General features: G+C 51.7%; 1 protein-coding gene across 2 annotated transcripts in view; it reads left to right on the top strand.

Moving 5' to 3' along the window:
* The window catches only part of SUV39H2 (SUV39H2 histone lysine methyltransferase), a 343,208-nt gene extending 330,105 nt beyond the window's left edge, over positions 1 to 13,103 (top strand). For both annotated transcript variants that reach the window (XM_069228723.1, XM_069228722.1), the window contains one exon: positions 12,758 to 13,103. In XM_069228723.1, the coding sequence (XP_069084824.1) occupies positions 12,758 to 12,864 (107 nt within the window). In that variant the 3' untranslated portion in view covers positions 12,865 to 13,103. The remainder of the gene's footprint in view (positions 1 to 12,757) is intronic.
* Positions 13,104 to 14,455: the final 1,352 nt, after the last annotated feature.

Below are 14,455 nucleotides of genomic sequence, written 5' to 3'. Positions count from 1 at the left end.
CTGCCCACTGGGCCATCCTGGGGAGAGCAAAGCCACAGTCCATACAGTCCATAACAGACCCCACTGCCACTGGAGGAGGCAAGTTGGCCAGAGGACATCCTGCAGCCCTGCCCGAGATAGATCCTGCCCTGCCACGTCTGCCAAAGGGCCAGCGGTTCTTGCCTTGAAGGGCCCAGTTCAGCGGTTCTTGAGACGGCGGGGCCCAGCGGAGCGGTGCTTGAGACGGCGGGGCCCAGTTCAGCGGTTCTTGAGACGGCGGGGCCCAGTTCAGCGGTTCTTGAGACGGCGGGGCCCAGTTCAGCGGTTCTTGAGACGGTGGGGCCCAGGTCAGCGCTACTTGCCTTGAAGGGCCCAGTTCAGCGCTCCTTGCCTTGAAGGGCCCAGTTCAGCGGTTCTTGAGACGGCGGGGCCCAGTTCAGCGGTTCTTGAGACGGTGGGGCCCAGGTCAGCGCTACTTGCCTTGAAGGGCCCAGTTCAGCGCTCCTTGCCTTGAAGGGCCCAGTTCAGCGGTTCTTGAGACGGCGGGGCCCAGTTCAGCGGTTCTTGAGACGGCGGGGCCCAGTTCAGCGGTTCTTGAGACGGTGGGGCCCAGGTCAGCGCTACTTGCCTTGAAGGGCCCAGTTCAGCGCTCCTTGCCTTGAAGGGCCCAGTTCAGCGGTTCTTGAGACGGCGGGGCCCAGTTCAGCGGTTCTTGAGACGGCGGGGCCCAGTTCAGCGGTTCTTGAGACGGCGGGGCCCAGTTCAGCGGTTCTTGAGACGGCGGGGCCCAGTTCAGCGGTTCTTGAGACGGCGGGGCCCAGTTCAGCGGTTCTTGAGACGGTGGGGCCCAGGTCAGCGCTACTTGCCTTGAAGGGCCCAGTTCAGTGGTTCTTGAGACGGCGGGGCCCAGTTCAGCGGTTCTTGAGACGGCGGGGCCCAGTTCAGCGGTTCTTGAGACGGTGGGGCCCAGGTCAGCGCTACTTGCCTTGAAGGGCCCAGTTCAGCGGTTCTTGAGACGGCGGGGCCCAGGTCAGCGCTACTTGCCTTGAAGGGCCCAGTTCAGCGGTTCTTGAGACGGCGGGGCCCAGTTCAGCGGTTCTTGAGACGGCGGGGCCCAGTTCAGCGGTTCTTGAGACGGCGGCCGGTCTATGGCCAACTGCTAATTGCCTGGTGGTGCCCTCCTGGGCAGCGGGGATGGTGCTCCTTCAATGCCCACCTGGGCTGTGGGTGGTGGGGCCCTCCTGGCCAGCTGGGCTGGGTCCTCCCTGGGCAGCGGCTATGGGGGTGGTGGGCTCTCCCGGGGCAGCTGTGCCGGTTCCTCCCGGGGCAGCGGCTATGGGGGTTGTGGGCTCCTCCTGGGCAGCAGGCCTGCTGCCTGACCTCTCCGACTTGCTGCCCTTGCCCTCCTTAGTCGTGGGCCTGTGGCCCTTTCCTCCCTTTGGAGCTGTGGCTGGTGACTGTCTCTGGGTGGTGTCCGGGGGGGATGTAGAAGGCAGGCTCCTGCAGCGCCCCTTCCGCCTTCTGCTCCTCTTCCCAGGGGGTGGGCTGCCTGTCCCCTTGCTGCTGGGCGAAGATCCAGACATGCGGGCTGGCGGGCTCCAATACCCCTGCACCCTTGTCAAGGGGGCTGCAGGGCTGGTGGTGGCTGAGGTGCTCTTCTTACCCCGACGAGAAGGAGGGGGGGCTCAGGGTCAGGAAAGAAGTTAGTAGTGGCGAGGAAGAGCTTCTTGGGACAATGGAGAGTGGTAGGTACAGTGGGAATGGGAGTGGAGGGAGAGGATGTGGTTGTAGGTGAGTCACGTTTGCTGTCTTTGGGTGCAGGTGCAGGAGGGATAGGCTGTCGTGAGGTGGATGGCTGTTGGGTGGGTGGGTGGCTGCGTTTGTGTGGTGTGGAAGAGGGGGTGACAGACACAGTGGGAGAGGACACAGGGGACGTGTAAATGGCAGTGGGGGTGGTGACTGCACGTGTGCGGACTGGAGTGGAGGGTGTGCTGGTGATGGAAACACTGGCTGATGGTGAGGTGAATGGAGGTGTGAGTGTAGACGTCACAGGGAGGGAGGAGGGAGACGAGGAGGTGGGGGTCACAGAGGTGGTAGTGACTGTTGGCATGTCTGCATCGGAATGTTGCGTGTGTGAATGTCTGCGTGATCTGTGGTGCTTATGTTTGGATGAGCTTCTCTTGGGTGTTGAGGTGTGTGCAGGCTGGTCTGATGGTGTGGGTGGGACAGGCAGAGGAACAGGAGACTGGGAGGAGGGAGTTAGTAGAGGCAGGCAGGAGACAGGGACAATGGCTGCCGTCAGTGCTGAGGCCAGAGCCTGGAACGATCGCTGATGGGCAGCCTGACCCGAATGAATGCCCTCCAGGTACGCATTGCTGCGATGAACCTCCCTCTCCACCCCCTGGATGGCATTCAAAAGGGTAGTCTGCCCAACAATGAGCGTTCGGAGGAGGTCAATGACCTCCTCACTGAGGGCAGCGGGGGTAACAGGGGCAGGGCCTGAGGTGCCTGGGGCGCAGGAGATGCCCGGCTTCCTGGCAGAGCGGGCACGGGGCGAACGCTGAGGGGCTGCTGGGAGGGCGGAGATGGTGCGCTGGGTGGCGGCTGTACCTGTAATGGCGGGGGGCACGGATGGTGCCACCCCCACAAGGGAGCCCCCTTCCGAGGACGTGTCCGTGTCGCTGCAGGCTCCAGTCGTCCCCGTCGTGGAGCTCCCCTCGCCCTCCGTCTCACTGGTCCAGTCTGACTCTGTGGCATGGCCCTCCTGGGCCATGTGAGATGCAGCTCCCTCCTGCCCCGATGCCACTTCTCCTCCGCCTGATGATGCTGATGCACACAAGCACAGAAAGACAAACAAAAAGGGGGGGGGAGAGAGAAATAAAGGGATATTGAGTACATGGATCTCCGGTACAGTTAGCGGACATGACAGACACAGATGCCCCCTGCACTAAGTTGCGCACTTGGGGTCCGCTACGCATTCCGTGGAACATGCCCTACACGCCTAGAGTTGACAACTGCACCCATGGATGACACGGCCCAGGGATGGCTGTACTGACAAACTACTGAGGGTGGTGGCTGGGGACACAGGGGCTTACGGGGGTGCCCAGCCTACAGATATCGCCCTGGCCTAGGGGGACCCCCAGCCATCCTCCCCCAACCAGACACCTCCACTGCGCGACAACAGAGTAGATAATGCTTGTACTCACCCCCTTGTGTCTGCTGTGCTGCCCTCACGCGCCCATCCAATTCAGGGTAGGCCACCGCCAGGATCCGGAACATCAGGGGGCTCAGTTGACAGCAGGCACCCCGCCTATGTTGGGAGGCCATCCCCAGCAGAGACTCGGCGGTCTTCTTGGTCCCGCGGCGGATGTCCTCCCACCTCTTGCGGCAGTGGGTGCCCCGTCGATGGTGGACCCCCAGGGTCCGGACTTCCTTGGCGATGGCACGCCAAATCCTGATCTTCTCATGGGCGCGGACCTATGTGACACGTACAGGGAGGGAGAAATACCACGTTCAAGTTTGTCAGCATTTTCCTTGCCAGTGGCTCAACGCCCCCCATCCCCGCCAGGCCCCCCGCCAGGCCCCCCGCCAGGCCCAACATGCCCCCCATCCCCGCCATGCCCCCCGCCAGGCCCAACATGCCCCCCATCCCCGCCATGCCCCCCGCCAGGCCCAACATGCCCCCCATCCCCGCCAGGCCCCCCGCCATGCCCCCCGCCAGGCCCAACATGCCCCCCATCCCCGCCAGGCCCCCCGCCAGGCCCAACATGCCCCCCATCCCCGCCAGGCCCCCCGCCAGGCCCCCCGCCAGGCCCAACATGCCCCCCATCCCCGCCAGGCCCCCCGCCAGGCCCCCAAGCCAGCCAGTGTCCCCAAATCCAGATTGAATTAAACTCACTTGTTGGTCTGGAGGACCGTAGAGTAGCGCATACTGGGGGAGGACCCCATCCACGAGTTTCTCCAACTCCTCTCCAGTGAAGGCAGGGGCCCTTTCCCCAGGTGCAGCAGCCATTGTCCCTTCCAGACCGAGGTCACAGCAACACTTGCAGTATAGGTCCTCTCCTGTGAAAGTTCAAGTCGCAAGTGGATAAGTAGATAGAAAATGGCGGTCACGTCCGCGGCGGTGCGTACCGCGGCGGTGCGTCCCGCCACCGCCGGCGCCCTTCGCTCCTGAAACCCATAGGCTTCAATGTTAACCAATGCGGCTTTGCGCCGCGGTCTTCGCCCGCCGCCCGCCGCGGTGTGCCACGCCAGCGCATTGACCTCACATCCCATTGTCACACTTCACAGGTCAGGCAGCCGCCATTTCCAGGGCCCACATGGCTCAATTTCAACTGCGTCACACAGGCCTAGGCCTTGCATAGCCACTCAGACACGCCATTCACTGCATAGAGAATCGTATACTGTGCTAGCTGTGAGTACGTACCTGTGGGTTGCTTGACTGTGTGCTCCATGTTGTCCTTCCTAGGCACCGTCCGCTGGGTTGGGCGAGGAGACGGATGAATCCTCCCGTGTACCGACCGCTGGTGGACCTGTCGACAATGGAAGAACGCCACATTATCCTGACCTACCGTCTTAACCGTGCCACTATCCATGAACTGTGTGCCCAGCTGGAGCCCGACCTGATGTCCCCCATCCGCCAACCCACAGGGATTCCCCCTCTGGTGCAGGTCATGTCAGTACTCCATTTCTTGGCAAGTGGGTCATTTCAGACAACCGTGGGAATTGCTTCAGGGATGTCTCAGCCCATGTTTTCGAAGGTGTTATCCAGAGTGTTGTCTGCCCTGATGAAATCCGTGAGGAGCTACATCATTTTCCCTGAGGTGGGCGAATTGGCTACAGTGAAGGGTGATTTCTACGCCCTTGGACATATTCCCAACGTAATTGGTGCCATTGATGGGACCCATGTGGCTTTGGTTCCCCCAAGAGACAGGGAGCAGGTGTACAGGAACAGAAAAGATTACCATTCAATGAACATCCAGGTGGTGTGTTTGGCTGACCAGTACATCTCGCATGTAAATGCCAAATTCCCAGGGTCAGTGCATGACGCCTACATCCTCAGGAATAGCAGCATCCCTTACGTGATGGAACAGCTACAGAGACACCGTGTATGGCTAGTGGGGGACTCTGGGTACCCCAACCTGTCGTGGCTACTGACCCCAGTAAGGAATCCCCGGACCAGGGCAGAGGAACGGTACAATGAGGCCCATGGGCGTACTAGGAGGGTGATCGAACGCACCTTTGGCCTCCTAAAGGCCAGGTTTAGGTGCCTGCATATGACAGGTGGATCCCTAATGTACTCACCTAAGAAGGTGTGTCACATCATCGTGGCCTGCTGCATGCTTCACAACCTGGCTTTGCGCCGCCAGGTGCCTTTCCTGCAGGAGGATGGTCGAGACGGTGGTGTTGTGGCAGCGGTGGAACCTGAGGAGAGTGACGAGGAGGAAGACGACGGGGCTGAAACAGACAACAGGGACAGAATCATTGAACAGTACTTCCAATAGGACACAGGTAACATTTCAAAGATAATTTAGTAAATGTTAACTACTCTCCAGCATCTCTGCTGCCTGTCTATTTGCCCCAGTGTATGATGACTGAGTTTTGGCTTTTCCCTCCCTATTTCAGATCTGGGGTCCCCACTACGAGTCCTGTGCTTCGTTTCCCCATGGACTACAGCTTTGTGGCAGCTGTTTGTTGACTTCACCATGTACAAGGACATATTTGCACTGTCATGTCAATTACAATCTATTGAAATCACAGCCAGACTCCAGATATTTTGGTGCAAAATAGGTGTTTATTGAAGTGCTCAAAATGGGATGGGTGGTTTCAAGTGGGTGGGGGCTATGGTGAAGGAATGTCCATGGCAGAGTCCAGAGTAACAGTCACACAGGTGCATTGTCCAGAGGCCTGTGGAGAGATGGAGCATGGGCAGTTCAAGGATGGACAGGGTGACAATGTGGGACAGTGGGATGACATCAGGTGGTATCCATTGCTGGCGGGGGTCTTGACATCCTACTCTGTCTTCTTACGAGATCTCAGGGCCTTCTTGCGGGGTGGTTCTTCTCCTGCAGGAGGTGGGGGTCTGGTGGGCTGCTGCTGTGCGGGGGCCTCCTGTCCACTAGCGCCGGCGGAGGTGGTTGGCTGTTCTTGGTCCAGGCTAGTGGCAGGGGCCCTTGGGTGTTGTTCAGTGTCCGCCCTGGTGTTTACGAGGTCCTGCAGCAGCCCTACCATGGTAACCAGGGTGGTGTTGATGGCTCTGATGTCCTCCCTGTACCCCCGATAGTGTTCCTCCTGCAGTGCCTGGATCTCCTGGAACCGGGCCAGTACCGTCGCCATCGTCTCCTGGGAGCGGTTGTATGCTCCCATGATGGTGGTGAGGACCTCGTGGAGAGTGGGTTCCCTGGGCCTCTCCTCCCCCCCCTGTCGCACAGCTGCCCTCCGAGTTCCCCTGTTTCCCTGGGCCTCTGCCCCCTGGCCGGTGTGCCCACTACCACTGCCCCCAGGTCCCTGTTGTTGTTGGGGTGGTGGGTTATCCTGGGTGCCCTGTAGTGGTAGACACACCGCTGATTTACGCGCCCTGGAGACAGAGGCATGGGCCCGCTGGGTGGGAGCTGTGCTGGTGTTCCCAGAGGGGTTAGGGTCTGTAGTGGCCTGGGCCTGTGTGAGGGGAACCGACTGTCCAGAGGTCCCCGATGGTCCGGGCTGGTCATCGGTGTCCAGGTCGACAGAGCTGCTGTCATCGCTGACGGCCTCTTGGGTGGGGGGTGTGGATAATTCTGGACCCTCCGCCGCGGTGTGTTGACGGTCGGGTCCTGCAGGGGTATAGAGGTATGGTTATAGTTTCAATGTGTGGCATATGGGTGTATCTGTGGGTTCTCGTGTCCCCAAGTGCTGGCATTCGTGTGTGGGGGCTTTGGTGAGGGTGGCTTGTGGGGGGGATGTGTATATGCATTGGGCATGCTTTGGTGATGGGTGTCCATGCTTAGTGGACGCATGCAGGCCTAGGTTTTGGGATGTGTGGGTTGTGATGGTGAGACATTGGCGGGGAATAGGTGTGCTGGGGGTGGGGGTGAGGATGGTGGTGGGGGTGAGGATGGTGGTGGGGGTGAGGGTGGGGGTGAGGATGGGGGTGGGGGTGAGGGTGGGGTTCGAGGATGGGGGTGAGGGTTGGGGTCTGATTTGGCATGCAGGTGGGGGGGAAGCAGTATTGAAGCTTCAACTTACCAGTATCCATTCCTCCGCCGACTCCTGCGAGGCCGTCAGGATGCAGGATGTTCAAGACTTCCTCCTCCCATGATGTGAATTGTGGGGGTTGAGGTGGGGGTCCTCCGCCAGTCTTCTGCACGGCGATGTTGTGCCTGGATACCATGGAACGCACCTTCCCCCGTAGGTCGTTCCATCGCTTCCTGATGTCTTCCCGATTTCTGGGGTGCTGTCCCACTGCGTTCACCCTGTCGACAATCCTCTGCCATAGCTCCGTCCTCCGGGCAATGCTAGTGTATTGTATCTGTGTGCCGAACAGCTGGGGCTCTACCCGAACGATTTCCTCCACCATGACCCTGAGTTCTTCGTCTGTGAAGCGGGGTTGTCTTTGGGGTGCCATGGGGTGGTGTGTATGATGTGTGGGGTGGAGTATGTGTATTTAAGTGAGTTGAGTGTGGTGGTGTGTCTTGTTTTGTGTGTGGATAGTGTGTGGGTGATGGTGTTGAGTGGCTGTGGCTGTTATTTTTTGGATGCTGGTGTCTCGCTCTTGCCTTCTTTACGAATTTTTTAGCTTAGGGGTTTGTGGGTGATGTGGGTGGGTGTTTTATATTGTATTGTGTGTGTGGGAGTGGTGTGTGTATGTGTATCAGGTGTGTGGGATTCAAATCGTCCAATGTGGCTGGGTTTTGTTCGTTTGTGTGTATTCTGACCGCGGCGGTGTGTCCCGCCAATGGAATACCGCGTTTGAATGACCGCCGCGTGGATTCGTGGGTCGTAATGGCATGGGCGTATTTCTGTTGGCGTGACGGTGGAGGTTTTGTCACCTCCACCTTTCCGCCGACCGCTGGTCTGGCGGTCTGTTGTGGCGGTCGGATTTTCGGAGGTTTGCCTTCTGCGGGTCAGAATGACCGTGGCGGGTTTCCGCGACCGCGGCGGGATTATGGAGGATTTCTGACCGGCGGTAGGCGCCTTTTACCGCCGAGGTCAGAATGACCACCCATGTCCGGTGAGGTGGGTTTGAGGAGTATGGGAAAATGGAGATACTAGACCATCTGAGATGGGCAGCAACCACATCACCATCATGAAAATTTGAGGTGCAGATGTCAAGCCAAAGGGTAGTACCACAAATTGGTAGTGTGTAGAACCCACTAAAGACCACAAGTACTTCTGATGAGTTCACAGGATGGGGATAGGGATGTGAAAATACAGATCCTGCAGATCCAGAAACACTATCCAGTCTCCAAGCTCTAACACCAGTAGAATTTGAGATAGGGCCAGCATCTTTAACTTTTCCTTTTTGAGGAAGAAGTTCAGATTGCTGAAATCCAAAATTGGATGCAGACTGCTGTACCTTTTAGGCAATAGGAAGTAACACACGTAAAAGCACAGGCCTCGTTCCACATCTGGCTCTAACTCCACTGCTCCTTAGAGGAGGAGCACTGGCACCTTCTGTTGCAGAATGACCAAATGGTTGGAAGGTGGAGAAGAAGAAAGGTGAGGAATTGGGGGCAGAACCTGAATGAAGGGAAGGGTGTAGTCCTTTTCTACAGTTTGAAGGACCCATTGGTCCAAAATAATGGCTTTCCAGGCAAGAAGAAAATGAGAAACGCCCTCCCACAGGCTGTGTGTGGGCTTGGGGAAGCAAATTAGGCCTTCTTTCCTTGTGGGGTGGGGGAAAAAGAAGAGGAGAAGAGTTGCAAGGTGGGTCTATGGCATTTACGTCTACCACGGCCTCTGTACTGCAGGGCGATTGGTTTTTGCTGCAGAAGCGCTGGTTTCTACTGCCGGGAGTGAAAAGAGGAGCATTGATCACAACCGCAACAGCAGCAAATAGGCCTTAAGTTCTTGGTTGTGGTGGAACTGAAAGCTCAAAGACCTGGCCATGGCTATGCAGGCCTTAAGCCACGCCAGTGCTGTGCAGCCTTGTCCCTGAACGACATCAAAGGGTAAGTCCATCAGGTTAGTCTGGCCATTGCATGTGAAACTGAATGTCCTGAACCATGCGTGGGGATGCATTGTCATGTACAGCCCTGGCAACTGAGTCTGCGGTGTCCAATCTACTGTTAATAATATGGCAGGAGGCATCCGCGATGAGCTCCTGAAAGTATTCCTTCATATAGGCAGGAAAAAACGGAAGGATCATTAGGGCCATGTCCTACAAGGCGTGGCTGTAGCAGTTGAGAAGGCAGTTGTAATTGAGTTACTTCAAGCCCATACTGTCTACAGAAGAGGCCTTCTTGCTCCAGGCTTCCAACCGTTTTGACTCCCTGTCAGAAAGGGCTGTAGGGAAAACACTACCCAGTTGTGACCCTGAACGGGAGGCCTGGATAAACAAACCCTCTGGCAAAGGGTGCATGGAAAGAAAGGCCAGATAACCAGGTGCAACGCAATAACGGTGGGCTATGAGGCGACTGACTACCAAAGCAGTGGAAGGCTTCTCCCGTCACACTCCTATAACAGGTTCTAGTAAAGCCTCACTGAAAGGAAGAATAGGTTCCGAAGAGGTCGCTGAGGGCAGGAGAATCTCATTGAGGACGTTGGTCTTTGTCTTCGTTGATGGAAGTTGCAAGTCCAACACCTCTGCGGCTTTCAGCATGACCTTGTGTAAAGGCATGATTTCTGCCATTGGCTGTCCAGTGGATAGCCTGCGCTGGTGAGGTGTCTAGCCAACTGGCTGAAGACAGGCCCTGAAAATCAAGGGGTTCATGATTAGGTCCAACACTAGTGAAATACTCCACTGGGTGAGAATCTGTCCCAATAAAATCATGGAGGTGTGCTTGATAAGCATCCTCTTCAAGCAGCCTCTGGGCCTCCCTACGAGTGAATCTGAGGCTCGACGAGGTATGACACTGAAGGCATTGTGTCTGAAGCCATAGGCGGTGGAGGCACCGAGAAGCAGAGCGCCAGGTTAAAGCATTTGAGCACTGGTTCTGACAGTGTGGTGCCGAAACAGCATCAGCTGAATGGCATGAAGAGTGGCAGATGCGGTGGGGCTGTCAAGCTCTAAGGTGGAAATGGTATGTATAGTGCTCAGGAATGCTACTGGTTCCGATGCCAGAGCCAGGAACTTGTGGAAGGTTAGAGTCAGCATCGAAGTTTTGATTGACTGATGTGCTAGTGCCAAAGGCTGAGTATGGGTGTCTGTCTGGAGCCAGGTCCATAGATGGAGCATGGCTGTGCAGACGATCCAACAGTGATAAGTTCTGGTTCTGAGGATGAAGGTCTTGTGGAGGACTGAGAGCGAAGGGGCGACTTACCTTTTGAATGCTTCTGTTCCTTCCTCCTATGTTTTCTCTTTTTCTTGGCCAAAGACAGGGAGCGGCAATGGTGCCGGGAAAGTTTCTGGCGTCTGTATTTATCCTTCCTTCGTCCATAAATAACCTAGTCTCCTACACCTTGATGGCCTTGGGACGCATACAGAGGCATGAGGAGCAGGTCCTCGAGTCATGGTCAGACTCCAACAACTACAGACAGACCTCATAAAGGTCCGTAAAGGACCTCTGCCCTTCACAATCCCTACAGGAGTGAAAAACTGTCTTTTTGTGTGGGTAGAGCGACATTTTGGGATTCGTCCTATGTTAAATTGGTGAGGCAAATTCCTCAGAGAGTGAAGCTCTCTGCGTCAAAGATGCAGAAAAAAAGGGAACTGATATTAATTCACCCGGACAGGAGCTTTATGTCCTCTGTGGCATTGCCCGACATCCCTTACGATGCCAGCTTAGTCCAGTGCCCTGTAACAATGACCTCTTTGTTTTGAAGTTTCTGGATCAAGTCTGACCCCTGAGGTTTGTTCTACAAGTGACGTGTCTGCAGATAGAAGTATCCATCAGAAAAAACACTTACTGAATTGACAGCAAATGTTTAAATAAGTTAATTTTAGAGACAATGTATGGAAATTCAAGAGTCCCTGCAATTTTTCAGTATTTAATGATGTAGGAATGGATTGTATCCTTTTCAATTCCTAAACAGTATTTTATAAAGAAATGTTGTTGATCGAAGTATGGCTCTGAGCCTAAACATTACAACCTTTAGTTATTTTAGCCTAAACAAGTCCACAATTTTGGTGTTCATTTGAATGTTCAGGATGTATTTTGATAATGGGCCAAGAAGGCCACTGACAATTTATGAAGGATTAAGGAAGTCTACTTCTTTGTTCCAAATGACACACTTCAGTTAGGCTTTCCGTTTGAAATGTGAAACCCATCAACAATGCATGAAGGGTAAAAGAAAAACAATATATTTTATTGTTTATTCTAAATTGCACCATTCCATTAGGGTTTCTGTTTGAAATGTATTTTACTAAATAAATATTGTATTAAATCCAATACAGCATAACAACATAATTGAAGAAGTCCATTATTAATTTTAATAAAATGGTGCAATTTGAAGTGAATCATGCATGTGATATAATTCCTTGGTGAAAACTTGGTGAGGTAAATATTGACCTTCTATTAGGAGATATTTAATGGGTGTCTTAAAAAGTATGCATTCATCTAATTTTTCATGCCTGTGTAGTGTTTTATATAACCTTACTTTGAAATTTCCATGTACCATGCTACAGTGTAAAATTATACTTGAATCAGCATTTGGTAAGTTGTAGATAAAAGCACAAAAATATGTAGCGAAGCTGACTTATAAAGGGGTAACATTAGCATTTCAGAGGTTTTAACAACATTTTGGCAAAGCATTGACTTTACGTAATAGGGCTGCAGCAAACTCCATTGATCTGAATGTGGAGGTCTGTCTGATTGGTAACTAGAACTTTCTAATTTGGTTACCTCAGGAAAAATACAAATTTTGAAATTCGTAACACTTCTGTCAAACACATAGAATAATTTATGTCCAATTATTTTGCTTCATAAGGTACTTTGCCATGGCCCAAAATAGAAAATCTGCTACTCAAATATTTTAAAACGTGAATAGATCATTGCAAAACCTCCCTCCAAATTCATAGTAATTTGTTCTAACTAAAGATGGGGTAAAGTTATACATGCATTTTGAGTATTATTAAGGGATAATTCTGTGAGAATTGAATACCCATAAATAAATCAGTTTTCATGATCAACTTCATGTTTTGAAATAAGTTTATTTTCCTCCGTCCAACCCTCCTTATGAGTCAAGATCAGTCTTGCTCATGCTGTGCCAGGGATGCCCAGTAAGAAAAGTGGCATAAGCAAGGGTGGGTAAAATTTAGGGTTGTTTTGTACATTTCACAACAATCAAAACTTATTGAAAATCGTATTATTTACTTCAAATTGTATATCAAATAGAACAAGCTTAGGATCAGTGTTCTTATTTCAGAAACGTATTGCTAACGTGTAATTATAAAGCACATGTTCACCCTGAAGGGCATCTTGGTACTGAACTACGACAGTTAAAGTTGGTTTAAAGTTGTCACCTTTCACTTCCTAATTGTACAGTCACAACACAAATTCATCTTCAAAAAAATATCAAATTGTTTCTGTGTTTTTTACAACTTAATACACTGTAATTTGTACTTGCAAATGTTTCACTTACATGCATTCAAGTAAACATTCAATTTTTTTTCTTCAAATTTATGTTTTCCTATGTGTAGGTTCTGGTGAACTAAGTTCTGACTTGATAGATATTAGTCCAGCAAGAAGGAGAGTTAGGACTGCTTGCAAGTGTGGGTCAGCACATTGCCGAGGGTATCTCAATTGACTTTTCAATTGATGGACTAGTCATTTGTATAAGAAATTTAATTTCCCATAAGCTAGTTATAAAATGTGCCTCAAATATTTTATTTTTATGATAAAGTTGTTTGACAAAATTGTGGCATTCACAAAAAGTAAAGATAACCAAAAAAAGCTAATAATCCAATATTCTAAGTTGCCATGTTTGTAGAAGATCAGTAAACAGTTGAATAAAAGTTGATACTTTCAATAAAAGAGTATTTTTTATGTTCTTGTCAATCTTGTGTTCTTTCATTGAGGAATTTGTTGATTCACTGCAAATAAAAAATATACCCTGTGTGCATTTCACTAATGTTGTACTATTTTTCTTTTACATAATGTAAAATACATGCATTTGACTTAATCCATGTGATGAAAAAGGCCAACTATTTTATGTAAATGTCTCAAAGTGTGTTTTTTTTGCACATTGTGATAAAATTGTCCCTACATATGATATTGCAGAGTTTGTACAATTCTATTAATGTGCTGATGTACTAAAAGTAGTAGGTTTCAAGAATGTGAACTCCCTGGATTAGAATACCATTTGATAACATTAATGTACGTAAATGGACTATTTGTTGGGGTGTCCATCACAAGTAATGATGGAAATATCCTTGTTCGTTCCAGTAAAAGGTTCACTGATTTAAACCTGTGCCAATCCCTGGTGGCTTTTGCACTGAGCAGACAGGCTTAACGTAAGAAGATGTCTAAAGCATTTAGAAGTACCAAAATGTTTTTAAATAAACATCAAACACAATAACAATCCCACTCCAGTTTAGAAAAATATAGACTATTGTAATGAACAAAATTGTACCAAATGACAAAGATCCTTTAAGGGAACTGGAGGTATGAATTTTTAATTAAAAATAGCGCCAAAAAAGCAAAGAACCGCAAGAAGCTAGTCACAGTAGACCGGGGCAAAAGTAGGTTTAAGGCCAATCACGAAGGGGCATGAGTCAGATCCAAGGACCAGGTTGGCGAAAGAATTACCCAGAGTTTGTTTGCCCACAGTCAGTGGAACGCTGGTTTCTGCTCCTCACTACTGGAAAAGTAGGGGGGTGGGTATACATCTACAACCCTGCTGAAAGCCTCTCACCCGCAGTCAGCTGAACACTGGTTTCTTCTCCTGACTACTGGAAACAGCATGAATAGGAGCACAGCGAATGCAGGTGGTGTGAGGGACTGCAGGGGGCTGAACCCCCCTTCCATTGCCCTAATGACTCTGGCAACACCTGGGTGTGTAAAAATAAATACATAATTAATTTTAAAAAGGCCTTTTAAAAGAGAAGAGCAGCTTTTTCTGCTCATTCAATTTTCCAGCCCTAGGGCATGGAGCACCCTGTAATCACCCACAGGAGAATGATAATCTGCATATTTTATTTGTGGTGGCCCCAGGATGAGTAGAGGCGAAACCAGCATGTTTGAACATTTGAACATTGTTGTGGGGAAGGGCTGCAGAGAAGTCACCTAGAAGTTGCCCTCAGCACATCTTCCTTAGTCTCTCAGGGGAGTAGAATGGGTGAACGTGGGAGAGGCTTTTGTTTATTCCAAAGCCCTCCCGGACCCTCATTGTTTGATTC

This window comes from Pleurodeles waltl, chromosome 4_1, assembly GCF_031143425.1.
Source record: "Pleurodeles waltl isolate 20211129_DDA chromosome 4_1, aPleWal1.hap1.20221129, whole genome shotgun sequence".
Classification (NCBI taxonomy): domain Eukaryota; kingdom Metazoa; phylum Chordata; class Amphibia; order Caudata; family Salamandridae; genus Pleurodeles; species Pleurodeles waltl.
This window is presented reverse-complemented; position numbering and strand designations above follow the sequence as displayed.